The 27,148-nt window shown below is 46.5% G+C and overlaps 1 protein-coding gene across 8 annotated transcripts in view; it reads left to right on the top strand.

Annotated features, from left to right (window-relative positions):
• Nucleotides 1-27,148, top strand: part of DBNL (drebrin like) — a 374,852-nt gene that overhangs the window by 320,784 nt on the left and 26,920 nt on the right. Inside the window, exons 11-15 of one of the 8 annotated variants that reach the window (XM_069618940.1) lie at nucleotides 9,807-9,899; nucleotides 10,898-11,011; nucleotides 20,996-21,109; nucleotides 22,128-22,255; nucleotides 22,371-22,473. In XM_069618940.1, coding sequence (XP_069475041.1) covers nucleotides 9,807-9,899; nucleotides 10,898-11,011; nucleotides 20,996-21,109; nucleotides 22,128-22,255; nucleotides 22,371-22,473 — 552 coding nt within the window. The remainder of the gene's footprint in view (nucleotides 1-9,806; nucleotides 9,900-10,897; nucleotides 11,012-20,995; nucleotides 21,110-22,127; nucleotides 22,256-22,370; nucleotides 22,474-27,148) is intronic. The other 7 variants (XM_069618943.1, XM_069618942.1, XM_069618941.1 and 4 more) reach the window with 7 other exon arrangements.

A 27,148-nucleotide genomic window follows, 5' to 3' on the forward strand; every position in this document is an offset into this window, starting at 1 on the left:
GGATAGCCGGCATCAAAAATAGATTCCAACATAAACAGATTTCTCATTCCTTCAAAAGTGTTAACTCTGTAACCCTTAACACATCCATCTAAGTTTTTCAAACATGCACACACCCAGGTAGCCCAAGGCGTACCATCAGTCTTTTTGAGAGTCCTAAACCTCTTAAGGTACTGGGAAGGAGTTTTCCCAAATCTAGCTATCAAAGCTAGCTTCACGTTTTCATACTCCAATCTTTCAAGTTCCCCCAGCTCCATTACAGCATCAGTTGCAACCTGGGGGAGCCTAGACAAAAGCCAAGGAATCAACTGATTCCCTGTGAAACCCGGAATCCCATAGTTATATTCAAAAATACCCAACCAATCCAAAATATCAAGCTTCACCTCATACATACTCACAGCTTCCTTAGGCTTGCAAGGTCTCTTAGGACGAAGACCTAGAAGACTCTGGGATAGAAACATATTCAAGAGACAATTTCTTCATTTCAAGAGCATGTTGCATTTCCCTTAGTCTGAGTTCTTGATGTTTGCTTTCAGTTTGCATTTGTAGCCTTTTGAAGTCTAACTCAAGTCTCATCTTTTCAAGAGAGACACATTCTGGACTCCGTATTGGACCTGGTAGGGTCCCTGTGGCTAAAGTCTGAGGCCTAAGAGCTTGTTGAGGTAAAGAGGGGCTCTCTTCCGGAGACTCCTCTAACTCTTCTGACTCTTCAACAATTTCAGAGTTAGACTCATTATCAGCATTTTCTACATTTTCTGAAATAGGTGTGACAGGCCTAGTTTTCAGGTTTTGATGATTCAACAATCTTTCAATCAATTCATTTTTCTTTAACGGGGAGATTCCTGACCTTACACACTTCTTTCAGTTGCTCTGTTAGAATGATCAGGGCTTCCTGTCTGAAGTTATCCATATCTGGCATGTTAAAATTGCTTTTCTTGTGGTGTTTAGCCTTGTGAAGGTTACTATTTGAACAAAAGTAAAGCAGAACTCTCAATGCAACAACTCTACAATTTATCCTCACTGCCTGCCACCAGTGTTAGACAAAGTTTGTATGCAGTACCCTCAGCTCCGCTACCAAAACTGTGTAGTACAGACTTATACCAAAGGTTGGTTTGCTTTACACCTGTAGCCCTAGTTGTATGTAGTGGTCCCAAAGGGTACTGCATACAAAATTTGCCTAACACGTCCTTAGTCTCCAGGGCAACCTGAATGCACCCAGTCCTGATTGGCTGGTGGTCCTTGCAGGACAGCCACCCTGCTGTGAGTGACAGCTAGGCTGTGCATGAATTGGCGAAACCCGCATAAAAGGTGAGGCTTCTTGTACTGAAGACATCGACCACTGGGAAGATCACCCCGATGAAGAAAGCATGAACTGAACTTGCATCCTCCTGGACCGTTGAGCTGCCCGGTGTTAGGCAAGATTGTATGCAGTAACCCTGTGGGAGACTACACCAGTCTTGTCCTATTGGTATTGGGTAACCCATCTATTGGTATTGGTCTGTACTACACAGGTTGGTAGAGTGACTGAGCAGCCAGACTTATTTCAAGAGGGATAAATGTGAGCTGTAGAAACAAAATCCACACATGGAAGTATCCAAATGACACTTATACTCAAGGTTTTCTAGTAAAACAATGATTTAACGGTCCGTTTTAAATAAGCATTCTTTAAAAAGGGCATTGTGCAACAATACAAATACACTTCATAACACTTTCTCAGAATCAAGCTCAGCAAGTAGATACTCTTTAGAGATGCTTCATACACACTTCACCCTGAGGTGACTTCAATTACTAGGACAGTATTGGCATTTATATATCAATTTTTGCACTTGGTAAAATTCTGAGGTTGTGGAAAGGTTAAGGGAAGGAAAAAAGGTTAACCGGTTCTCCGAGCATGTGAGCACTTTTCAATCTCCCAATGAAGTCTAGATAAAACCTTTCCCAGGAATATTAGTTAAAAACCAATGTTTCACCTATGAGGGACAGTTGGAATCAAAGTCAATGGGTCAGAAGAGTCTGCAGGGAGTCAGGGCAGCCAAAGTCAATTTGAACAATGTGTATGGAGTGGAGGCACTTCTTAGATAGCACAAAAGGCTTGCACGAAGTTAGAGAGTTTGTAGAAAATCACTGTTGGGCCACAAGCTGGTAGGCTTGCGAAAGGTAGAGTCGAGATGAACTCTGCAAAAAGCAGCTACTGCAAGTTTCAAGTGAGATAATGCAAGCTACAAACAAGAGGTAAGTACCCCTTAGTCAGCACAATACCTTTTTAGGTTAGAAGAAGAGGATCCAGCCGGCTTCTGTTCTGGTTGCAGTGTTGCAGATCCTGGGTTCCTGAGCTTCAGTCATGGGGACAAGAGGGAGAACATCTGGAGGACTCCTGCACTACAGTTCGAAGGTTGGCGGCAGCTACGGGCTCTTTTCAGTTCAGAGGCAGCTACTGGCAAACACCACTGCAGATATTGGACAGTGGATGGGCTTCTTTCACTCCTTGAGTCCAGCACTCTGAGGTGTCTTGAGCTTGGGTCGTCCTGCTTCGGGAGGGTCCTCAGACGGCTTAAAGACGTTGCATTCGAATTTGGATTTATCGACCCCTGGCACTCTGTTCCAGTAGCAGCAAAGAAGTACAGCCAGTTGGGGGAAGGTCTTCCAGCAGAATTCCTCTTGGTTAGTTGGTCCCACCAACCGAAGGGAAGAAGTCGTCCTCTCCGGAGCTTTTCTAGTCGATTCGGAAAAGCAGTTTCAGCACAGCAGCAGGGCTTCACCGGGCGGTCCAATGGTCCAGGAAGATGCAACAAGCTTCTCTTCACCTTCTTCGGATGTTTCGTCCAGTGGTCGACTCTGTCTTCAGTTCAAGAAGCCTTGCCTTTTATGCAGGTTTCTCCCATTCATGCACAACCTTGCTGTCGCACACAGCAGGGTGGCTGTCCTGCAAGGAAACCAGCCAGCCAATCAGCACTGGGTGCATTCAGGAGACGGCACATCCCTCCCTCCCTTCCTGCCCTGCCAGACACACTGGAGCCAGAGGCAGGTTTCAGTACTGAAGCCCGCCAAAGGCAAAATTAACAAAAGGGTTAAACCTGGCTTGCCGTGCAGAGTAAAACCCAAGAAATGGTGAAAAAAGACGGTCTATTTTGACACCATGGCCCCCCATTGTGCTACACTGCAGTTGAGGATTCAGCCTGTGGTAGAAAAGCACAATAGTATGAAAATTACACCACTACCATCATCCATTAAAAGTAGTGAGGGTAACATAAAAAATGTTACATGAGTAAGTAGAAAAGGGGGCTACTAAGTAACCCCCCACCCACAGTACTCCACATAAGATGGGGTGTGCTGGATCTACAGAGAGAAAGGTAAGTAAAGTCTATTTCACTTGACTACTCTTGAACAGTAATTCACCCAAGAGAAGGTATTTAAACCTGAAGAGAAATCTACAGGATTTCTCTGAGACTGCACTGAGGGTGCTGTGTGACACCATACAAAAAGTAGATAACTATGGAGTTTGTCAGACTCCAAAACCAAAAGAAACCGAGTTTGAATCAAAGAAAACTGCATGAGCGAGTGGGGAAAAAGGTTTCTCTCTCAGGATAAAAATGTAAAGTCCTAAAGTCGAGCAAAAGAGCTCAGGGTCTCTAAGGTAGGGAGAATTCTCATTTCTGTGCCAATTCCCCTCTAACAATGCCCAATTGACACCAGTTCCAATAAAACTTCACTGACGTTTATATAGAAAAGAATATAGTGGGCTGTGGTAGCGATTGTGGCAAGTTCTTATGGTTAGATAAACGTTCAGGTAAGTACTCCACTCAATCCAACACGCTAGGATGGGGAAGGATCCTTGTTAGAACAGTTTTTCTAAAGTCCACCCACGCCTGTTGCCCTTCCCTCCGATGGACACTGGTACAGACACAGCGACGACGACATTGTCATGCTGGGCTGATGACTCAACAGAGGGCGTCCCCACCAGATGAAGTGGGGTTGTTTCATGCCATGGTCGCCAAAGCTTCTGAACTTTTGCAGCTGACAACTGGAGACTGTTAGGCAAGAATGTATGCAGTACCCTTTGGGTGCACTACAACAACCCTGACCTCCTGACAATAGCAACCTAACCTTTGGTATGAGCTTGTACTACACAGGTTGATAGCATGTTGAGCAGCCAGGCTTATCTCAAGAGGGGTCAGTGTGAGCTGTAGGGGAGTTGCACAGAGATTCACAGTGACAAGTATTCAAATAAACACTTACGCACAAGGTTTCTTGAATAAACAATTATTCATTTATTTATCAGTCAGTTAGAATAAGCCTTCTTCAGAAGGGAGCAATATAAAAGCAACACACAAATGCACTCCAAAACTACACACTCTTAGGTTCTAAATTAGTAAAGACCCTTTTGGTATGTCCCACAGTCACAGCCTACACCCTCAGGTGACTTCAATCGCCAGGGTGCTGGGGACATTAATATTTTACTATTGCATTTAGAATAGTCTTAGATATTGGTCAAAAGAAAAGGTTATTGGAACAAACAAGAGGTCACAAATGTTCTTAAGCAGGCCAATACTTTTGGATTCCCTAAGCAGTCATTCAGTGTAATAGGCGAAGCCAAAGTCAATGGGTAAAAGTTAATGAGCTGAAGGACCTCTGGTAGGTAAGTAGAAAGTCTTTGCACTATGTTTTAGAAGTCTTTGAAGAAAAGAAGAATCAATGTAGGGCCACAAGCTGTTTAGGCTTGTGAGTAGTAGAAGATGCAAGCAACTCTACAATAAGAGGTAAGTTCTCTCAAACTTTACAATACCTTTTGGATTGAAGAAAAAGTACAGCAGATGACTCCTGTTCCTGCAGATCTCACTGTTCCTGGGCCTCAGTTGTGGGGACAAGAGGGAGGACTTCGGGGGACTCCTGCACTGCAATGGAACGGACACCGCTTGCAACTGGAAATCTTCAAACAAGTAGCACTTAAGTGTTTCAGCTCCTCGTGATTACCGCAAATAGCAACACTGCGGTTTCTGGCTGTTGAGATGGACCTTCCGTGCTTCTGGGGTCCCATACTGTGTTGAGGGGGCTCGGGCTCAGCCAGTCCTGCTTCCTGGGAGTCCAGAGGATCTTCCTGGAGATCTTGGCCAACTTAAAAGCAACGCACACAATCTGGTGTTCATCTCCCTGGCTATTCGATTTCCAGCAGCAACTCTGTGGAAATTCAACCAGATTTGAGAAGATGTCCAGGTGGCTTACTTTGGAGTTGATTTGGTCCCACCAACTCAAGGGGAGAAGTCGTCCTTGCAGGGGCTTCTTTGTCAATGTGAACATGGCGTTTCGGCAAACCAACGGTCCAGGAGTTGCAGCAGGTGTCCTCTTCAAGTTGTTCTTCGGTTCCTTCGTCCAGTGGTCGATTCTGCCTTCCAAACCAAGAGACTTGCCTTTTATTCAGTTCTCTCCCATTCATTCCAGCCTACCTGTCAATCACCCAGCAGGGTGGCTGTCCTTTCCAGCCGGCCAATCACCTTTTGGGTGCATTCCTGTAACCAAGGGGATTAAGAATAGGGAGTTGTGGGCACCCTGCCAGACATACTGGAGCCAGAGACAGGCTTCACTCGTGAATACCGTCAAAGACGAACAAAGGGACCAAACCTGGTTTGGCACGCAGAGTAAATCTCAAGAAGGACCTTCACAACAAGAAATGGCAAAAAAGACGACCGGGGCCATTTTGACAAAATGGGCACCCATGGGTGCTATACTCCGGCTGCAAATGCAGCCTGCGGTAAAAACACACAATGATAGGAAAAAGTAAACCACTGCCACCAGCCATTAATTGTAGAAAGGATAACATAAAAATGTTACATGAGAAAGTAGACAAAGAGGATACTAAGTAACCCGTCCAGCACTCTATGTAAGATGGCGTGTCTTAGGTCTACAAAGATATGAATGGTAAGTAAAGTCAATTTCACTTTACTGCTCTTGGAAACAGTAGTTTAACCAAGAGAAGGTATTTAAACCTGTCACTGTGCTGAAGGTGATGTGTGTCACAATGTAAAAAGATGCCTATGGAGTTTGTCAGACTCCATAAACAAACATAGACAACACATCGGATTAAAAGTACAAAGTCCCAAAGTTCAGCAAGAAGAGCTGGGAGTCTCTAAGGTAGGAGGAATTAAACACTAAAATGAAAATTCTCCCTAACATGGAGGAAACTTTAATTTCTTTTTTTTTTTAAAGTGAAATAAAAATAAACACTTAGGTCAGTATGTTTTATACTGACCTAATGAAACTGCATAATGAATGGGAATCTATGCAAGGAAAGTTGCAAAAAGATAATCTTTGCTAGCCGTACACAAATCATCAAATACATAGGTTTACTGTTTCCTCATTGAAACCTATACATGTCTTACAGGTAAGTGTTATAACACCATTAAAGACGAACAAAAACTGGAGGGAACTGTGAAAATGTCAAAGAGGAAGTCCTTCCGAACACGGCTAATGTGCCTGGTCCAGTAGAGCATGATATTGTTGGCCATCCTGTTTGTGGCTGTGTGGTGAATTTTCTCTACCATGTTCTGGCTCCATAGCTTGTGCTCAGAATATTTTGATGTTTGTGTGCCACCGTGCATTGATTTTCATGCGCCCTCATGTTGGAGTTTTCCTAAAGTCCACCTGAGGCAAAATTGCATAAAACTATCCCAATGGTATACAGGTCCCCAACTCATAGTATCAGTCTGTACTACTCATAGAACCTTGGAAGAGTAGCAGAACAGGCTTATCTTAAGAGGAAGATGTGAGCTGTAGCTAAGTACACCGAACCCAGTTAGTACAGTAGCCCAATGAAACACACCAATAATGATATTAAAATATATATATATATATATTTACACAAGTAATGTCTTAAAATACTTAGATCACTACACATGATTACTTATAAATACTTTTCAAAGGCCACTGCTTAGTTGGTAGTTACTTGCGGTAGCATTGCTACAGAGATTGACACTAATGACACTTCTACTGTATTATCGGTACAACCGCGCACTTGCACGCAGACAAGGTATACAGTAATTATATTTAGTTAGCAAAACCACAAGTCTTTTAGGAAGGTAAAGGGTTGGTTAGTCATACAGCAGCAGAGCTTAAGTTGCTAGAGGCAATTTCTTAGCAAACTACAGCTTTAAAAGCCTGATCCCTAACTCTAAGCAAAGGTCAGTTCGGAGAGGTCTCAAAGTCTTACAAAGCAGCAGAACAGCAAAGTTAAGGATGCTAGAAGAATTAACACAACCTTGAAGACCCTGTTAAAGGGCTTGCTAAAGGAGGACACATGCCGGCAGCTTGGGACTGAGGTAAGAGTGGACACACTGGACACCTCTGTGCACTCCAATGCTCTTGGAGCAATACCTTTTCACCCCATATTTCCTTAGGTTAGAAGAAAGGTTAGAAGAAATGTTCATGGCTGGATTCTGTTCTGTGCAGCAGCAAAGGACCTGGTCTCCAGATTCCTTGGTCTGGCGATGAAAAGCAGGACTCTGAACGGGATGTCTCAGCAGCAGTCCCGAGAGAGAGGACCCTGGGCGTGGATTTCTTCAGCTTCTCTGGTCAGTCTGTGGTTTTGGTGCCTTTTCTGCAGCACAAACAAAAAACGGTCTTTGCCCAGTCAATCTTCGATTCCTGGAGTCCTCCACTCTGGTGAGGGGGCTTGTATGCGTCCGATCGTGTCTCTGGAGGTTCACCTGTAGATCAGCAAATACTTGCATGGATTTGGCCTCTCAAAGATGATGCCCTGCAATTGGGTCGGAGGTTTCCTGGTATTCACGGTCTGCAGATCTGGAGCAGCACAGCAGCTCGGGCGATGGCTCAGATTGTAGTTTGTCTCAGGGCTGGTTGGTTTCACCAGCCAAAGGGAAGGAGTCGCCCTCTTTGCTCCCCTGTCACATAGAAAACGGGGTCAGGACAGCAGTGGTCGCTTCAGTGTTGCAAAGAGTCTGCAGGCGTCTCTAGTCGTCGTCTTCTTCGGTTACTTCTGTTTCCAGTGGTCGACTTGCTTTCCACCTCAGGAACTACACCTTTTATTCAGTTTCAGCACACTTTCCTCTGCAATCTTTCTCAGCAGTTTACAGAAAGGGACAGGTGGCTGTCCAATCAGGACAGCCAGCCCCCCAGTGGGCACTGGTTCCATTCAGGCACTCAGGCAGACAAAGGGCAGGGGAGTGAACTCCTCCCCCACTTCCTGCCTGCCCAAACACACTGAAGCCTGGGTGGGGGCACCCACGCGTTACCACCAAAGGCAAAACGGACAGACCCCCCCCCCATGCCCCGAATGGTAGAAGAAGGTATAAAAAAGGTAACAAAGGACAACCACGCTAGAAATGGAGAGAAAAAAAGGAACCACCATGTTGGAACATAGGTGACCCTATTGTGCATAACCAAGACTGTGAATACTGTCTGTGGTAAACAAATGGCACAATAGTTGGTAGAAAACATCCACTGCCGCCAGCTATAACTCGAAGGATTGTCTATGTGACTAAATAGTCACAGGAACAGAGAGAAGGGGATGCTAGGTATCCCCTTGGAACTCCACATAAGGTGGTGTGTGCTTATCTCTCATAGTATAACATTTTAGGAGGGATACAATGTATCCCTCTATCCTTAAGAACTGTAGTTGGTAAGGATAAGCAAGAATATCAAAGGAGAACCCAAAGGGTTCCCAGCAACACTGGCCATAAGGAGCTGTATGCTGCAAAAGTAAAATGGATGCCTTACCAAAAAAAAGACACGGGAAAGGAGACTCCATAGTAAAGGTAAAACACTGAGAAACAAGCTCCTAAAGACAGAGCACATAAGAATGAATGAATGGAAAAGGGCTCCACTCATTCAGGATATAAGGGAAAAAAGGTCTCACTAGGAGAGCGGATGAAGCATAACGATGATAATTCGCTCTAACACCTCCTATGCTTTAATTTATGTGCCTAGGATTGTAAGCGGGAAGAGTGTTTTTATAGGGCAAGAAGTATCTTTTGGTGGAGAAAGGTACTTTTGGAGGGCTAACTTGGCATATTGAAGATGCCAATTTGCTGACGTGACCTGCAATAGGTATCTTAGCAGGTTCTAAGTGATTTTACCGAACCCAAAGGTTCGACTCCCAAAAGTTATAATTTTTTTTATTTATTTTTTTAACATTTTTAAAATTTCCTGTAAATATACCTCCACACTTTACCGCTATACATTTTTTATATACTTTACCCCCACATATATATATATATATGCGGGAAATTGGGGGTTGAACTTTTGGGGTTAGGTAAAATTGTACTATACCTCCTTAGCAGATCACTGCGCTTTGATACATTTGATACATTTGTTCCTCCTATGCCTTAAGGTTAGTCCCTCCCACGTATTGATGCTTTTTGTGCCCCATCCTTGGATGTGTGCGTCCCCTATACTTAGTGCCACCTATGATTTCATGCTTTATTCGCGGCTAGTGTGCTCAATTTTCATTCTTTGCTGCTCTCCCCACTTGTGTAGCTGCGGTGAGCATTGTCTCCTTTGATCGTTTGCTCTCCCGCCAGGCTTTGGATGTGGAAGGGGGCTCAGGCTTTGATGTGCGTACCCCTTTATTTTTTGATGGTTGTTCACTCTGTACTTGCATGCATTTCTCTGCATGTCTTTATTTGTGCTAGGCCAGGAAGCATGCATTCCACACGCTGATGCTTGCCCCACTCAGCCGCCTAAATGTTTGCAACCGCTATGCAGGTCCTTGTTTGTTGCTTTTTGTTTGAAGCCTTATTCATTCTGTATACCTTGTGTTTCCATCCTGCCTTGTTTGTTGCTGGTTTTCTGTTCCCCAGGGAAGTTGCGAAGCCCCTTCCTGCAGAAGCAGAGCAGCCAGCCTGAACCCCCTGTGAGCCCAGCTGTCCGGCAGGTGCCCCCCACTTCAGCAGGTGCTGCTTCCACTCTATCACTGCAAGGACTGTATATCGGGTGTTAGACCATGGTGGAGTCTCAAGTCACTACCATTATACAGCAACTCATTGTCTACATTAGTGGCGTCAAACGTTAATGTTCTTGCTCTTCAACAAAATGTGCATCCGTTTTATTTTCATTTTCCACATTTGGCCTTGTACAATGTACAGATTCCCTAAATTGCATGAGTTTGCTACATAACTTGTACACTTCAGCCGTGGTTTCTATTGTGCACTAGGCAAATGTGTGCTGTCATGAATATAATTTGGAAATGTATCACAAAGCCTGGATCCCCAGACTGAAAATCTTTTATCTCCTCTGACGGAGTGCAAGGGATGAATATTCTGTGGCCATGAGGAAGCCCACATGAGTGCATTACAGTAGTACAAGGGACTAGTCACCAAGTCATGTCTAGTGGCTTGAAGGGGGGGAAATACAATGAAGCCACCTATACTGTGGAAATGGCTTGGACCTTCATCAACTGTAACATCTAGGCATTTAACCTGAGATAACTGGACAGGTTTTTCAAAGGGAGAGATGGGGTTTTGCGAGAGATCCTTTCTTAGTATTCACAGAACCTCCTCCAGCTGCTGATAGTTAGGAAGAAGCCAGATAGTTCATCCAGGCCAAGATGTCATGCAGACTTTGAATGTACGGTGAAACAGATTTCAGTTTGGCTGTATCCTCAAAAAGACCAGTTCTCGGAATGGTGAAAATGGTTGTAAAAAAGAAAAAGTAGTGTTCCTCTTCTCCCGATAGCTCCCCTCACTTAGACCAGTGCTTCTGAGCTCTCCTAAAGGAAGTAGTTACCTTGAGGCCGAGGTATTTAAGTGACTATTCTAAGTAAAAAGGGGTGGGTGGGGGAGGTCCTGACAATAAAATGAAGGGAACCATTTTGGGGTTGGCTGCTGTACGTAAAGAAATGAACTTGTATCCCTTAAAGACTCAAACCTATTTCCACGACCACCCTCCCCAGATGAACACCGGGTGCAGCCCGTGAAGCCCTCAGCCTGGACTCCACAACCACAGCATCGGCAGGAGGAGGAAGAGGAAAACCTGTATGAGCAACCACCAGAGCCAGCAAGAAAAGGTCTCTCACAATTCAGAGCTTTATATACCTTATGCCCATCCCATAAACATGTATTATCCCACGTTTCTAAAATGTAAATTAAGGCACTAAACTGGTGTGGTTTTAAAAGGCAGGTGCTATCAATTTAATGGCTCTTCCAAAACCCCTTCCTTCTTCCTGTTTCTCAATGTTTCAAGTAACTTCTAAAAGCTCACACTAAAAAGGATAGGTGGGTTCCAAAAAGCAAGAAAGCTGGAATTAACAAACCTGTAACATGACAACTTGTTTGTGACCGAGCTGTGAAAAATAAATAGTAAATGTTAACAGATCAACCGCAGAGTTAACATAAACAGGCAAATGGAGGTTTGACTGCACTCTTCACATTCAGAGAGGTTATTTGCAATAGAATCTAACGTTTCTCTACTCATTCAACAGTAGGGAAGGCCCTTGGAGAATCAATGGTGTTAGGCAAGATTGTGTGTAGTATCCTTTGGAAGACTACAGCAACCTTGACCTCCTGGCAATAGGAACCCAACCTTTGGTATAAGCATGTACTACACAGGTTGGTAGTGTGGCTGAGCAGCCAGGCTTATCTCAATAGGTGTCAATGTGAGCAGTAGGGTGGTTACAGAGTTTCACAGTGACAGTTATTCAAATAAACACTTACACTCAAGGTTTCTTGATTAAACAATTAATTTAACAGTCCGTTATATAAGCCTTCTTCAGAAGGCAGCAACACATGTAACAATTATACTTCAAAACACACTTTCTCTAAATTAGATGATGCCCATTGAGGATGGCACACAGACACCTCCTACACCCCAAGGTGACTTAAATAGCTAGGACACTGTGGACACTTGGAGCAATACTGAGTTTGGTACAAAGGTTAGATTGGGGAAAAAAACAAAGGTTAACAAATAATTCAAAAACTGGCAAGTACTTTTGAACCCTCCAATGCAAAGTAAATGTAACCCTTTCCTGGGGGGAAAAGGTAAAGGCACAGAGTCGGAGGTAAGAAGAGTCTCTCAGGGAGACAGGAAAGCCAATGTTAGTTGAGCAAAGTCTAGGGGAGCTGAAGATCTTCTTTGCAGGTAAGTAAAAAGTATTGCACAATGTTTTTAGAAAAGTTTGTAGAAATAAGATTCACTTGAAGGGCCACAAGATGTGAGGCTTGCGAGGGGCAAAGCTGCAAGCAACTCTGCAAGGGCAACCAAGACAAGTCTCAACTGAGAAAAGTAAGGCTACACCACAAGAGGTAGGTCCTCTTAACTTTACAGTACCTTTGGTTAGAAGAAATGGTTCCAGCTGGCTTCTGTTCCTGTACAGCTCTGCAGATTTTGGTGTTCCTGGGCCTCAGTCGTGGGGACAAGAGGGAGGACGTCTGGGGGCTCCTGCACTGCAATGGGAAGGTCAGCGGCAGCAATGGGCAAACTTTGATTCAGCTGCACACCGCGGTTTGAGCTCTTCGCGTCTACAGCAAATAGCAACACCACGGGTCTCGGATAACACTCCAGACTTTCCTTGCATCTGAGGTCCAGCACTCTGTTGGGGTGGCTCAGGCTTGGTCAGTCCTGCTTCAGGGAAGTCCAGAGGATCTTCCTGGCACTTGGATCTGACTTAATAGCGATCCACTCGGTTTGGTGTTCCTCTCCCTGGCACTTCGGTTCCAGCAGCAGTGGAAGTACAGCCTGCACCGAGAAGATGTCCAAACGAGTTCACTTTGGTGTTGATTGGTCCCACCAACCCAAGGGGAGAAGTAGTCTTTGCAGGGCACAGCAGCAGGGCTTCACCGGGCAAACCAACAGTCCAGGAGTTGCAGCAGGCGTCTCTTCCAAGTTCTTCTTTGGATTCCTTCCTCCAGTGGTCGACTCCTTTCAAGCCAAAAAGCCTTGCCTTTTATGCAAGTTTCTCCCATTCATTCCAGCCTGACTGTCCTCCACGGACAGCTAGCCGGCCAATCACCTTTGGGTGCATTCCTGTAACCAAGGGGATTACGCACAGGGAGTTTCGGGCACCTCCCTCCCTGCCCCTGCCAGACATAATGCAGCCAGAGGCAGGCTTCACTCATGAATCCCGCCAACGGCAAAACTAACAAAGGGCCCAAACCTGGTTTGGCACACAGAGTAAATCTCAAGAAGGACCTTTCCAACATGTAATGGTGAAAAAAGAAGAGCAGAGCCATTTTGACAAAATACAGCTGCGAACGCAGCCCGTGGTAAAAACGCACAATGGTAGTAAAAAGTAAACCTCTGCCACCAGCCATTAATTGTAGAAAGGCTAACAAAAAAATGTTACGTGAGAAACTAAGCAAAGGGGATACTAAGTAACCCCTCCAGCACCCTATGGTAAAATAGTGTAAAGTCAATTTCACTTCACTGCTCTTGGAAACAGTAGTTTCAGCAAGAGAAGGTTGAAGGTGCTGTGTGTCACAATGTAAAGATGATGCCTGTGGAGTTGGCCAGACTCCAAAGTCAAAAGAAACAGAGTATAAATCACAAAAAAATACATGAGAGAGTGGGGAAAAATGTCTCACTCTCCAGGTTAGAAATTAAGTCCTAAAGTCCAGCAAAAGGGCTGGGGGTCTCTTGGGTAGAGAGGAATTGGCAAATGTATGAGAATTCTTCCTAACAAAAGGCAACAGGGAATTTTTAATTCTCGCTTCATTGCCCATATCATTATATAAACTGAAACTATTGCATTAGAGTACAGATGGGGAGGAATGGCATACGAGGAGGGAAACACACAGCCTGTAGGTGGTGTTTGTGCCCATCCATTTAATGCCTGTGGCCGTGCTAATCCCTATGGCCAAAATTGGTTTGGGTAAATTTGACCTTGTGCAAATTGAACTCCGCAATTTCACCTAAAAACATTTGACCTTTGAACCAAATTGACCTCCATTGTTAAGGATGCGGGGGACACCCCTGCCCCTGCACGCCCAAAACACCTCATTGGAACTCTGTACTCACTTTAATCAAGCCTTACCATGAAACTTTAGACTCAAAGTGCCTGCCAGTGTTTTTTCAGTATTAGCCTATTTGACCCTTTGACCAAATTGACCTTTTCTGAGTGGTCCAAATTTAGCTTTTTTGCATACGGTCCAAATTGACCTTTGTTTTAGGTCAAATAGGTTAATACCTACTTACCGGAACATTCGGTGCGGGGGTGTCCCCACTCCTCATGTTCATGTAAGTAGGTCAAAAGCGGTTGCAGGGGTGTCCCCCGCATCCTTAACAATGGAGGTCAATTTGGTTCAAAGGTCAAATGTTTTTAGGTGAAATTGCGGAGTTCAATTTGCACAAGGTCAAATTTACCCAAACCAATTTTTCAAAGCAGTGTTCTTAATTGGAGTTGTAAACCTGCTACTGGTGTAATAAAAATGTCTTACCATGTCTGTCGTCAGCCACTCTATTTATAAGCACTCTTCGTGTCCTTAAGTCCTGTTAAAAACGGGCATTGACAAAGCCAACATTTCTGGCTTGTGTATGTATTAGACATTTGCCAGGCGCTGCTATTAAATGCCCAGGTACTCGCACCGTTTTGCATCAACTAATACCACTAAGGCTGTGCCTGGCAAGTGCCTACCCAAACTGTTGACATTGCCAATGCATTTTAAATTTGACATGTTACAGTCCTCATACACTCTGAGTCTCTAATGTACAGTATGGAACTTCTTATAGTGGAGCAGTTCAGGGTAACCATGTGGGAAGAGCAACAGTGGCTAATATACTCATTATAAAAAAGTTCAGAAGTACCGCGCTTGTAATACAGCTCACAGTACCAAAATTCAACTGCAGCAGATTAAGAAAAACTTTCCTACTGTTGATGCAACAAAAATGTCCAATATGCAGGTTAGGATAACAAATATGTTAATGCTTATGGAAGAGGTTTTTTTTGTATTCATTTGTATGTAATTTGGAGGGGATTTCGAGGGGATTGGGTCCTTCGACGTATTCCATATCTTTGACAGTAATCACCACAGCTGTGCTGCTTCGGAAAATTTTCTTTGTCCTGCGTAGATGACGTCAATGCGCCGTCCCCGAGGACGACCTCTGACGGCCAACGTCACCCGATGTGATAGGTAGGACGCACGACGCCCGTAGCCTCAGTTCTGTTTTTCCGCGAACGTGTTCGCTTCGTGAATCTCGGTACGCCTCGACTCTTTGGAGTTTCTATTGTATTCTTCTCGGTTCTTTGAACCTGTTAGATTTTTGTGAAAAGCCTGTTCGTGACGATGTCTACCTTGTCTTCAACCCCGCGTCCGGGCTTCAAGAAATGCGGGGACTGTGGGTCCAAGATGTCGGTAACTGACTCGCACGACGCCTGCCTCTGGTGCCTCGGGGTGGCCCACGACACAGACGACTGTGTCGACTGTCAGTCACTCACTGCCAAGGCCTTGCGGGAGCACAAGATGTTGTCAGTAGGTAGGGTGTCTAAGCCCCGGAAGTCGAGGTCTGCGGGGCTTTCGACGGATGATTCAAGAGGCGACTCTCCGCGTCCTCGTCGGAGGTCCAGTGGGTCTCTATCCAGGAGTCGGTCTCGCCACTCCTCTGCCTCTTCGAGGCATTCCCGGAAGCGCCAGTATCGGTCGCCATCCCCGTCCTCTTCTGAGGACTCCGCCCGTCGGCGGGTCGCTTATCCCACCATGAAAGCAACACCAGAGGAATGAGCTTCCTTTGGGAAGATGTTGTTAGCGAGTCTCGAATCGCAGGGCACCGGTCCGTCCGCGCCTCCGAATGGGGTCGGTCGCGATCGGTTGAGAGACACCGCTCGCACGCCTTCCGGCTCGAGTGGTCAGCACGGTTCGCGGGAGAGGTCCTGCTCGGACAAGGGTAACCGTTCTCGCCATGCCGTTCCAGGTCCCGGTCCTCGACATGCTAGAGACCGTGTGATCGTCGAAGGACGCGCTCTGAGCTCTGGCTTCGAGGCCTGTGTCGGCGCTGCGGCTGACAACGCCGATTCTCTCGGCGCCGACTCGTTCGGCGCCCTCGACAACTTTCGAGGCAGTGGTGTCGGAGGGGCCCCGTGGCACGGGGGTAGCCCCTAGGAAGGCTCTGGCTAAGGTCAGGCATAGCTTTGGTCCCCAGGTGTCTTCCTTTCACCGCCTGGAGTACATTTCAGAGGGTGATGATGGCTCTGATGAGGGCTTGGTTCCGGTTACAGTGCCAGATGAGCTTCACTCGGGCCATAGCCAATTTGATGACCTAAGCCATTCACTGCATGATGCCAGTGGACTGGCACCTCTCCGGAGGTGGAGTTTTGTAGGCCTGAGCCTGGCACTCATGCCGATTCTTCGTACCGGCGCCTTATGTCTCGGGTCACAGAGTACTTGGGATGGTCGGCTCCCCAGGGGAGTTTGTTCAGGATGATCTCACGGACATCCTCGATCTTGGTCCCCCCCACTGACCCGGTACTGCCGTTTCATATGGCTCTGCAGAGAAGGGTGGCGGCGGCGGCTTGGACTGCTCCGGAGAGTCTCCCGGCAGTGGGCAAGTCTTTGTCGCGAAAATATCGTCCAGCCAGTAGAGACCCCTGCTACTTGTCCAGGCACCCCACTCGGGAGAGTTTGGTGGTGCAGGCGGCTATGGCCCTGGCAAAGCAGGCGTCGTATCCTACCATCCCTCCGGATAGGGACAACAAACGTTTTGATGGCTGGGCGAAGAAAGTGTTTTCTTCAGGGGGTATGGCGCTTCAGGCGGCCAGATCCATATGTTCCTTGTCTCGTTTCACACACTGGAACTGTGTTGCATTACCGGCTGAACATATTCCTGAAGGGGACGAACGGGATGGTTTCCTTGCTATGGTTCAGGATGGCAAGGATGCCGTGCGTGAGGCCGTTCAGTCGGGTTTGGACATGGCAGATTGTCAGCCGGTCCATGGCGGCGAGCACCGTAAAACGCAGGTTTGCGTGGTTGCGGAAGTCAGGGTTCGCTCCTGATGTGCAGTCCCGGCTCCTCAACATGCCCTTTGACGGTGAACATCTTTTTGGCAGCAAGGCTGACCAGAGCCTTGAGAGGTTGCAGACCTCCAAAGCTGCAGCGAAGTCGTTGGGCGCTGCAGTTTGACAACATCTGCCTTTTCGTCCCAGGGGACAACAATGGAGGGGATGTTCCTTTTGCTATTACTCCTTCAGTAAAGTGAGAGGAGCTGTCAAAGAGGCCACCGCAAGAGTGCTAGAGGTGGAAAACAAGGTACTCGAGGTGCAAGGCCGCTCGGGCAGTTGCATCTTTGCCCTCCGGCAACGCCGCAGCCGCTACCACTCAGTCATGAGGCCAGGTCCCATGGTTCGCTGGTTGGGGGAAGGCTGGCGCAGTATCTTGTAGAGTGGCGTACCATCACTTCAGATGTGTGGGTTCTGGAGATCATAACCCACGGCTACTGTCTTCCCTTTCGGCAGAGGCCTCACACAATCCACCTGGGAACCTCTTTGAAGAGTCTGGATCCGCACCTTGCGCAGGAAATTCAAGCCCTGCTGGAGAAAGGTGCCATAGAAATGGTGCCTGTAGCGGAGAGGAACAAGGAATGGTATTCCCCTTATTTTTTGATTTTGAAGAAAGACGAGGGATTGAGACCCATCATGGACTTGCGCGGTTTGAACAGACTCCTCAGGAAGGTTAAGGTCAAGATGGTTACTCTCTCTCTCTCTCTCTCAAGTCCTCCAGGCCCTTCAACTTCAGGACTGGTTGGTGTCTCTCAACCTCAAGGACGCTTACTTCCATGTGCCGATCCATCCCAAGCACAAGAAGTACCTGAGGTTCGCGGTTCGCGACTCGCACTTTCAGTATCGGGTCCTGCCGTTCCAATTGACCTCCGCCCCGAGGGTTTTCACCAAGCTCATGGTGGTGGTGGCAGCGCATCTCAGGAAAGGGGGGATTCACGTCTACCCCTACCTGGGCGATTGGTTGATCAGGGGGAGCTCTCCCGAGCAGGTCCTGGATCATCTGTCCGTCACCTGCCACTCCCTTCACAAGCTTGGCTTCTCCCTCAATTTAAAGATGTCCCATGTGACACCAACACAGCGGCTCCAGTACATCAGAGCAGTGCTCGACACATCCCTGGGGTTTTGTTTTCCTCCCCAGGTGAGGGCTCTTCACATTCAGCAGATGGTGCACAAGTTTCAACTTGCCCAGATGCTCCCGGGTTTCAAGTTCTTGAGGTTTCTCAGCCTCATGGCATCCTGCATTCTTCTGGTGCCAGAGGCTCGTCTGCAGATGAGATCTTTGCAGTGGGCACTCAAGCTCCAGTGGTCTCAGTCCTCCGGCAGGATGTCGGACCCTGTTAAGGTGCCGCCCTCGGTCACCCAGGACCTTCTGTGGTGGGCAGTCGAAGGCAATCTGATGAAAGGGGCTCTGTTTTGGCTTCCCTGGCCGGAGGTGGTGATCGCGACGGACGCATCCCTCACGGGACGGGGAGCTCATGCCAAGGAGTTGAGTCAGCGGTTGTTGGTCTCCGTCGGAGTCCAGACTCCATATCAATCTGTTGGAGCTGAGGGCCGTCGGGCTAGCCCCGAAGGCGGCTTTTCTGCCGACTGCGAAGAAAGAGTGTCCTGATTCTAACGAACAACACGGTGGCCATGCACTACCTCAACAAAAAGGGGGGGGCAGGGTCACTTCTTCTGTGCAGGGAGGCGATGCAGCTCGAGTTCTGGGCCATCCAGCAGGAAGTTTCGATCTCGGCTGTTCATCTGGCCAGAGACGACAACGAGACGGCAGACGCTCTGAGCAGGCAGAGCACGATCTCTCACGTGGGAGCTGGCTAGGGAGATTCTCCTGGAGTTCGCCCTTTGGGGGACCCCTCAAGTGGACCTGTTCGCCTCCAGTGTCAACCGAAAGTGCGAAAGGTTCTGCTCGTGGGAATTTCCTCCAAAAGGAGCCTTGGGTGACACGTTTGTGGTGGAGTGGTCAGTCCCACTGCTGTACGCATTTCCTCCAGTCCCCGTCATCCCGCAAGTACTGCGGAGGTTATTCAGGTTCGGTTCCCGGATGATCCTCATTGCTCCGTAGTGGGCCCGGAGGACATGGTACCTGGACCTTCTCGATTTGTCCATCTGCCCTCCATGTCGTTTTCCCTACCGAGACGATCTGCTCTCACGGGAGGGGGGGGGGGTCAGGTTCTCCATCCAGAGGTCAGATCCCTCAACCTTCACGCTTGGCTTCTCAAAGGTTGAGGTATAAGGATTGGGACCTCCCTGAAGACGTGTTGGAAGTGTTGCTCTCGGCCAGACGGCCGGCAACAAAGTCTCTGTACCGTTGCCGTTGGCGTAAATTCTGCGACTGGTGCAGAGTTAAGAATGTGGATCCTTTTGAATGTGACATTCCCATGGTTCTGTCTTTTTTGCTTTCTTTGGCCCACAGGCGCTTGCAAGTGGGTACCATTAAAGGTTACCTGGTGGCGCTGTCCATATTTAAGCGCTCGTCTGAAGAATGTTCCTATTTTAAGATTCCTTTAATTTCTCAGTTTTTGAAAGGGCTCACTAATGTGTTCTCTCCGTCACCTTTTCTGGTGCCAGGTTGGGATTTGAATCTTGTTAAGTTTCTTATGGGTGCTCTGTTTGAGCCTTTGCATGCTTGCCCTTTGAGACTGTTAACTCTGAAAACTGTGTTTTGGTTGCGGTTACTTCCGCTCGCAGAGTGAGTGAGTTACAGGCATGTTCAGTTAAGCCACCCTTCACTGTTTCATAAGGACAGGGTTGTCCTTCCTTTCTTCCGAAGGTGGTTTCAGAATTTCATTTGGGCCAGAAGGTTGTTCTTCCGGCATTCTATCCTCCGCATCCTGGTAAGGAAGAGGAGAGGCTCCATAGGCTTGGTCCTAGGAGAGCGTTGAGCTTTTATATTTCACGCATGTCCCGGGTCAGAGTGGACGATCAACTCTTCATTGGTTACGCTGGAAAGCGTTTGGGACAAGCTGTGATGAAACCGACTTTGTCCTGTTGGATTATTTTGGCTATCTCCGAGTGTTACCCCTTGGCGGGTAAGGACCCACCGGCTGGCTTGCGGGCCCATTCTACCAGGGGTATGGCTGCATCTACTGCCCTACAGAGGGGTGTTCCTATTCGCAACATCTGTGATGCAGCCACCTGGGCTTCTGTACATACTTTTGTACGGCACTACTCCCTCGATTCCATCCGAGGACAGGATCTGGCCTTTGGCAAGGCAGTCCTTTATTCCGCAATTTGATTGGGCATGCTAAATTTGTATTCCAAATTCTTTTCCCACCTCCTTGCTTTGGTACTGCTTTGGGAGTCTGTCAAAGATATGGAATACGTCGGAGGACCCAATCCCCTTGAAGAACAAGTTACTCTTACCTGGTAACGTTCTTTCGATGGGATGGTCCGACAACGTATTCCATATCGCTCCCTGCCTACCTTCCCTGCTGCAGAATTTCTTATGCGATTGCAGCTTACGTTTCCGCAAGGCCATGTGTCTGATAGGCAGAAGACTGGTGTCACACGTTCTGGGGAAAAAACTACAACTGAGGCTACGGGCGTCGTGCGTCCTACTTATCACATCGGGTGCCGTCGGAGGAGGTCCTCGGGGACGGCGCATCGACACAGGACGCAGGAAATTTTCCGAAGCAGCACAGCTATGGTGATTACTGTCAAAGATATGGAATACGTCGTCGGACCATCCCATCGAAAGAACGTTACAAGGTAAGAGAGTAACTTCTTCTTTTATAGCATAGAGTTTGGCAGGTACAACGTTATGTGGGAAAGCAGTCTGAACTCAAGCTTGGGACATACAAAAGCCAGCAACCATTAATCTAGCTCCCATTTACTTACAGGGAGAGTAAAACTGCTTTCAATATAAAGTAGATCTTGCTCACAAAAAATCAATTTTGCCAAGAGCAGTAGTTCCTTCTGGTTTATGTTAAAATAGTGAATCAAAGAGCAGATGTGATTCTTGACTACAGATCAAAGTGAGCCCTTGGTTTTTCTGGAATGGTTGACGGAAATTAACCTGCATGCTTGTCCCATAAACTTGAACTGATTTCCACCCCCACCTTTCCCAGATGAATATCAGGTGCACCCTGGGAAGCCCACAACCCGGACCTCACAGCCACCACCGCATCAGCACGACGACGAGGATGATCTGTATGAGGAACCCCAGGATCCACCCCTAAAAGGTCACACTAGCTTCAACGCCATACTTTCAGGCCTCTGAACTAACATTTTTTTCTTTCATCTTAAAATAATTATTGGTTGTGAGATCATATGTTGTACACTGCGAGAAGAGTTTCACATGACGTGTTCAGGGATATGCCCTTCCCCCGTGACTCATTTCTCCCTGTAGAACTGTTACTCCCCTAGGAGAACCCTTTGACTGCACCTCTAATAGAAGGCACTCAGGAAAGAACCCATGGAATGGTTATTTCTTTGACTGAGAATTGGAGCTCCACAGAAAACTTGGTGGGCCAAATGAAATGCTTCCAGGGCTATTTCAGATTTAATTGAATAGTTAGCCCTTCCTTTTGCAAATCACCCATCTTATTTTTCACTGCATTCCTGCAGAGTGGTTGCCCATTTCTAAATGATGCTTCTTATGAGGAGATGGACTATGCTTCCTTCTGATCATATGCATAAAACGGGTCATGGTTTCCTCTTGTGAGATCTCCCAAAGGCTCCAATAGGAAAGATGATCTTTCCAGTAGAATCTGAAGAATGCAGATAAATCAAAGTGCCTACAGCTATTGAGGAAGAGCTCTTTGATAAACCCATAGTATCGAGACTGTTTTCTGAGGCTTGGAGGAATGCCTTGATGGTAGTACCCAAGCAGTGCACACACAATTCTCGTCAGTCATTGAACGAAAGGCCTTCCAAGACCGCTAATGAGGAGTAGATGGAACATGCTGAGGCCTTCCCAATAGACTGGTCTTGAAGAAAACCCTGGAATGAGGAGAGGCATCAAGACAGTGTTACATGTTGATTGCCCCAATACAACCATACACGTATTCTTATAGTTTGCTTGGATACAACCTGCTTTTGCACGGCCCTGTTGGGGAATGGAATGTGCACATAGGGGAAAGGTTGATGAATGAAAGCTTTGCTGTAGAGAGTGGAAACACACTGTTAAAGTAACAGACAAGTTGCTTAAACTGAAATGATTTGCTCTGTAACTTGTCATCTCCTTTCTCTCTTGACTAGATCTCTACCAGGTGCAGCCGGTAAAGCCCACAGCACGGACCTCCCATGTGCAGCATATGGAAGAAGAGGTGGAAGATCTGTATGAAGCACCACCAGAACCAGATAGTGTCTATGAAGAGCCTCCTCAGGTCTGTCTGGTCATGACCATTTCTAAGATTGATGATGTTTATGCTGACCTTCTCCCATGCCTGCATTACTTTTCATCGTTCTGTATGACCTTTGAATATACCCTTTTTTGTGCAGCCTCAGAATGACCCAACGTACGAGAGTGCCTCGGAATACATACAGGGAGAAGGCCTGGCAGGGAAAGGCCAGTGTGCCCGGGCCCTCTATGACTACCAAGCTGGTAAGGACGCTGACCCCCCATACACATCTGTGAATGCTGTCCCTTTGCTTTTTGTACCATCTTTCAGCCCTTACCCCTCTACCTGCAGCAGTCCACCCTCACAGAACCCTCCACACTGCAATCCCTCTCTTCTGCTTATCTGTATCTAACTTCCTATATTCTTGTCATATTATACTTCTCCTGTCCCTGTCTTCTATCCGCTAGCTCTTGGTAGATTTGCAGAAGGTGCCTGCCTTTTACCAGCACCTGAATGATTTCTGGGTAATTTATAGATTGACTTTAATGATACAATATACAAATATTTGCAGGAAGGAAAATGGGAGCCCACTAGATGGTGATTACCAAGTGACTGCCTTCCTTGGTATGCTTCGTCTAAAACTTTCATGAACATGGATACAAAGTTCAGAAAAAAAGAATTCTAATTTATAAAAAAAAAAAAAACGTGCCTTACGCAGTCTCCTTCCATACGAATTGGGCATTCTTCCTGGCACAGGAAAGCATCATAGCACCTTTACACAAAATAGATCTGACTACACATTTGTAAATGCAGGGGCAAGTGTTCACCAGCCCTGGTCGGATTTTTCTAGATCCTAAGTTTGGGGCACAGGAAGATCCAAACCACACCTCAGTTGCAGAGCATCTGTGATAAAAATGGACTTCCAAAATCGGTCCTGAAGGGAGGATTTTGGGAGGCCGTTCCATTTATGGTAACTGGCCAAGACTCTGCTTGGTAAGCCAAAATTCGATGAAGGTAATGTAGCGGAGCTTCCAGGCTTAGTCTCGGGAAAAGTGAGTTGTCCGGGGCTACAGTGAGTCCACACAGCGCAACTCCAGTAATTCTGGTTACAGTAAGTGTATAAAAAGTTATTTATTAGGCCTTTATTTAAACGGCCTATAAAAATCACAGGTAAGTATTACCACAGAAAACCTTATCCTAAATACACATTCACCATTAGGAGAATAGAGTTGCATATGAATCCATTACCAGTGCAAAACAGGTTAGAAGTCGAATACAAGCTATAGATAGGCAGAACCAACACAAAACCACTTACCTCAATCTTAAATAAGTCGAACCTTAAGATGATCTGGGGTCTTGTGCCCAAAAGTCAAAAGTTCCAAAGTATAGCTTCTTCAGGTCACTCTATTTTAAAAGGATGCTGTGGGCTCTTGTGTTTCTTTTTAGAACATTTTCAAAGTTATGTAAGTCTTTTGGGAAGTTCAGATAAGTACTCGACTCTATGCGGCTCATTAGGTTATGTGTAGGAAAGGACCCTTAACCAGGGTCCCACCACCACATGTTTGGTTAGAGTGAGTTAGGGGCAGAACATTATGCCCAGTGTTACTCTATGGAGCAAAGGGAGGCGCTTATTCCTCTGTGAGGTTCTCAGTGACCTGGGACATACAGGAGTCTAACAACCTAAAAGTTGTTAGTTTTTCAAAAACGGCTTCTCTTTGCCTTCTTTTACTGTCCCCTTTTTTGTAAGCGTCACACCTCTAAGGAACGTTTTCCCAAGTGTTGGGACTCGACAGGGACAGGAAGTTGTTTTCCAGCTATCCTTCTGTCTTCTACACTGACCCTGCATCTCGTTGGTCACGGTCCTTTAGCGCTATTCTCTTGCGTTTATGGGATTTCCCCACTGCCCTTCTTGAACTACATCCAATCAGGATTGGGGTAACCAAAGGTCATCCTGTCCCTGTGTAAATCTCCTTGAACAGTTATCTAGGACGGAATGCACCTGTTAGAAATTCAGAATGAGTTTTGCAGCTAGACTTTGTTCCCCTTGTGCGACTGGAACTGATTAAACCAAATATCAGCGGTCTGCAACCTTTGGATCTCCAACGATTTTGGATTGGAGCTCCCATGATCCTATAGCCAGTGTAGTTATTCGTGAGGGATCATGGAAGCCATAGTCTAAAACCTCTGGGAGCCGCAGGTTTTAGACAATGACTTGTATAGTCATGACTGAGTGCCACAGAATGGTTCGGCAATATGTACTTGAATCATGTCTGCGATTCCTGAGGGGATTCCACACCGAGTGATTGCCCTGGAAGTAGCCTGGGAAAGTAGGAGTGTGGCGATTACCAGTGAATGGGTGTGGCTGCCAAGTTTAGAGTGGGTATGCAACCTCCTAATTGAAAGAGTTCTCATTTGGCTACCAATTATTTATTTTTTAACCTGGAGGTCTGTGCCTTTACGTTGTCTCACCCTGGGATTAGTCCTAAAGCACAAGACTTCCAAACTGAAGAAGTTAATAAAGACGCCTTACTGCTGCAGTTTGCCAAGAAGGCTTTGATGTTAAAACTCTGGCAGTATTTGCGAAACCAGGTGTTAGGCAAGGTTGTATGCAGTACCCTTTGGGAGACTGCACCAGCCTTGTCCTCTTGGCAATAGTTAACCCAACCTTTGGTATAAGCAGGTACTACACAAGTTGGTAGAGTGAATGAGCAGCCAGGCCTATCTCAAGAGGGGTCAATGTGAGCTGTAGGGTTGTAACATAGACTTTCACAGTGACAGTTATCCCAATAAACTCTTACTCAAGGTTTCTTGATTAAACAATTAAGTCAGTTTGAATAAGCCTTCTTTAGAAGTGAGCAATATATGCAACACAAAATATACTTCAAAATACACAGTTTCTCTAAATAAGTAGATGCCCATTTGAGATGGCACACAGACACTTCCTACACCCCAAGATGACTTGAATAACAAGGACACTGTGGACATTGATATATCACTAGCACATTTAGTTAATACAGAGTTTGGTGTCGAAAGGAAAATAGCTAGGGAATAAAACAAAGGTAACAAATATTCTTAAGCAGGCAAGTAATTTTGACTCCCCTCCCCTTCCCCCCCATGCAAAGTAAATGAACCCTTTCCCAGCTGCACAAGTTATAGAATGTGTGACTTATGTTGAGGGATAGTTAAAGCACAAAGTCAGAGGATAGAAGAGTCTTCAGGGAGCCAGGACAGCCAATGTCAATTGAACAAAGTCTAGGGGAGCTGAAGCACTTCTTGAAGGTAAGTAAAACAATCTTGCACACTGTTTTAGAAATCATTGTAGACAATGAAATCACTGTTGGGCCTCCCTGGAAAAGCAACTAAGACAAGTCTCAACTGAGAGCTAGCAAGGCTACACAACAAGAGGTTAAGTACCCCTTAGTTTTACAGTTCCTTAGGTCTGTAGAATTGGTTCCAGCTGGCTTCTGTTCCAGTTGTAGGTCTGCAGATCCTGTTGTTCTTGGGCCTTAGTCATGGGGACAAGAGGGAAGATGTCTGGGGATTCCTGCACTAAGAATTGAAGGTCTGCGGCAGCAATGGGCAAACTTCAGATCAACAGCATTTCGCGGTTTCAGCTTCTCGTAAATAGCACCACTGCGGTTCTCAGATACCTTAATGGACTTTCCTTGCATCTGGGGTCTAGCACTCAGAGGTGGCTCATTCTTGGTCAATCCTGCTTCATGTGAGTCTGGATTGGTCGGACACCAATTAAACACTCGCTCGATTCTGGTGTTCCTCTCCCTGGCAATCGGTGCCTGCAACAGCAGTGGAAGTACAGCCAGCTCCTAGAGGATTTCCAGATGAGCTCATCTTGGGGTTGATTGGTCCCACCAACCCAAGAGAAGAAATCATCCTTTGCAGGACTTCTCTAGTCCTGGCAAATTCAGAGCTTCAGCACAGCAGTAGGGCTTCACAGGGCAAACCAACTGTCCAGGAGTTGCAGCAGGCGTCTCTTCCAAGTTCTTCTTCGGATTCCTTCGTCCAGTGTTCGACTCTGCCTTTGAAGACAAAAAGCCTTTGCTTTTATGCAGGTTTGTCCCATTAATTCCAGCCTAGCTGTCAATCGCACAGCAGGGTGGCTATCCTTGCTGGACGGCCAGCCGGCCAATCACCTTTTGGGTGCATACCTGTAACTAAGGGGATTAAGCACAGGGAGTTTCGGGCACCTCCCTCACTTCCTGCCCCTGCCAGACATACTGGAACCAGAGGTGGGCTTCACTCTGGATGATTCTTGGGCGTTCGTTTGTCGTTCTGACATACAGGCATTCTTAGTTGCTAACATTCAGAAGGGTGATGCCTTTCTGCATTGAACCATGTGCAGGAGCTTTCTGGCAATACACAACAACTTATTGTAACTCTCGTGTTGTGGACTTATATATGCTCCGCGGTAGACTTGCACTAGGCACAAAGTTGTATACAGATTAAGCTATGTGCACTCCACTCTTATGGATTTGCCAAGACGCTGCAACGGCGACTTAAAACCTTTACGTGGACTAATTTGATAATTTTTAAATGCAGCTTTAAATAAAAATAATCTGACCGTGGTTAGGGGCTTGAGAAGTGGCAAAAGCACTAAGGATCTAAACCACAAGTCTCCAGTCAAAGCTCCTAACATGTCAGAAGATGTGAAGGAAATCATACCAGACAACATACCCACACAGGCTGAATGTCACATAGGGACTGCACCATCTGAAGCAATCCCTAAAACTCAAGGACTGTGCTTTCCTAATAGTCCCACCCCAACTTTAGATAGTGTCTCTATTGCACATGTGGTTGTCCAAGTGAATGCAGCACCAATTCAACAGTGTGGGCCAGTACCTTCACACTATGTGAAGTGAATGACATAGCCCCAATGCTAAGAGAACCACTAACTAATGTGCCTTTCATTAACAACTTGTT

Source organism: Ambystoma mexicanum, chromosome 10, assembly GCF_040938575.1.
Source record: "Ambystoma mexicanum isolate Mex_15411 chromosome 10, UKY_AmexF1_1, whole genome shotgun sequence".
NCBI classification, from domain to species: Eukaryota; Metazoa; Chordata; class Amphibia; order Caudata; family Ambystomatidae; genus Ambystoma; species Ambystoma mexicanum.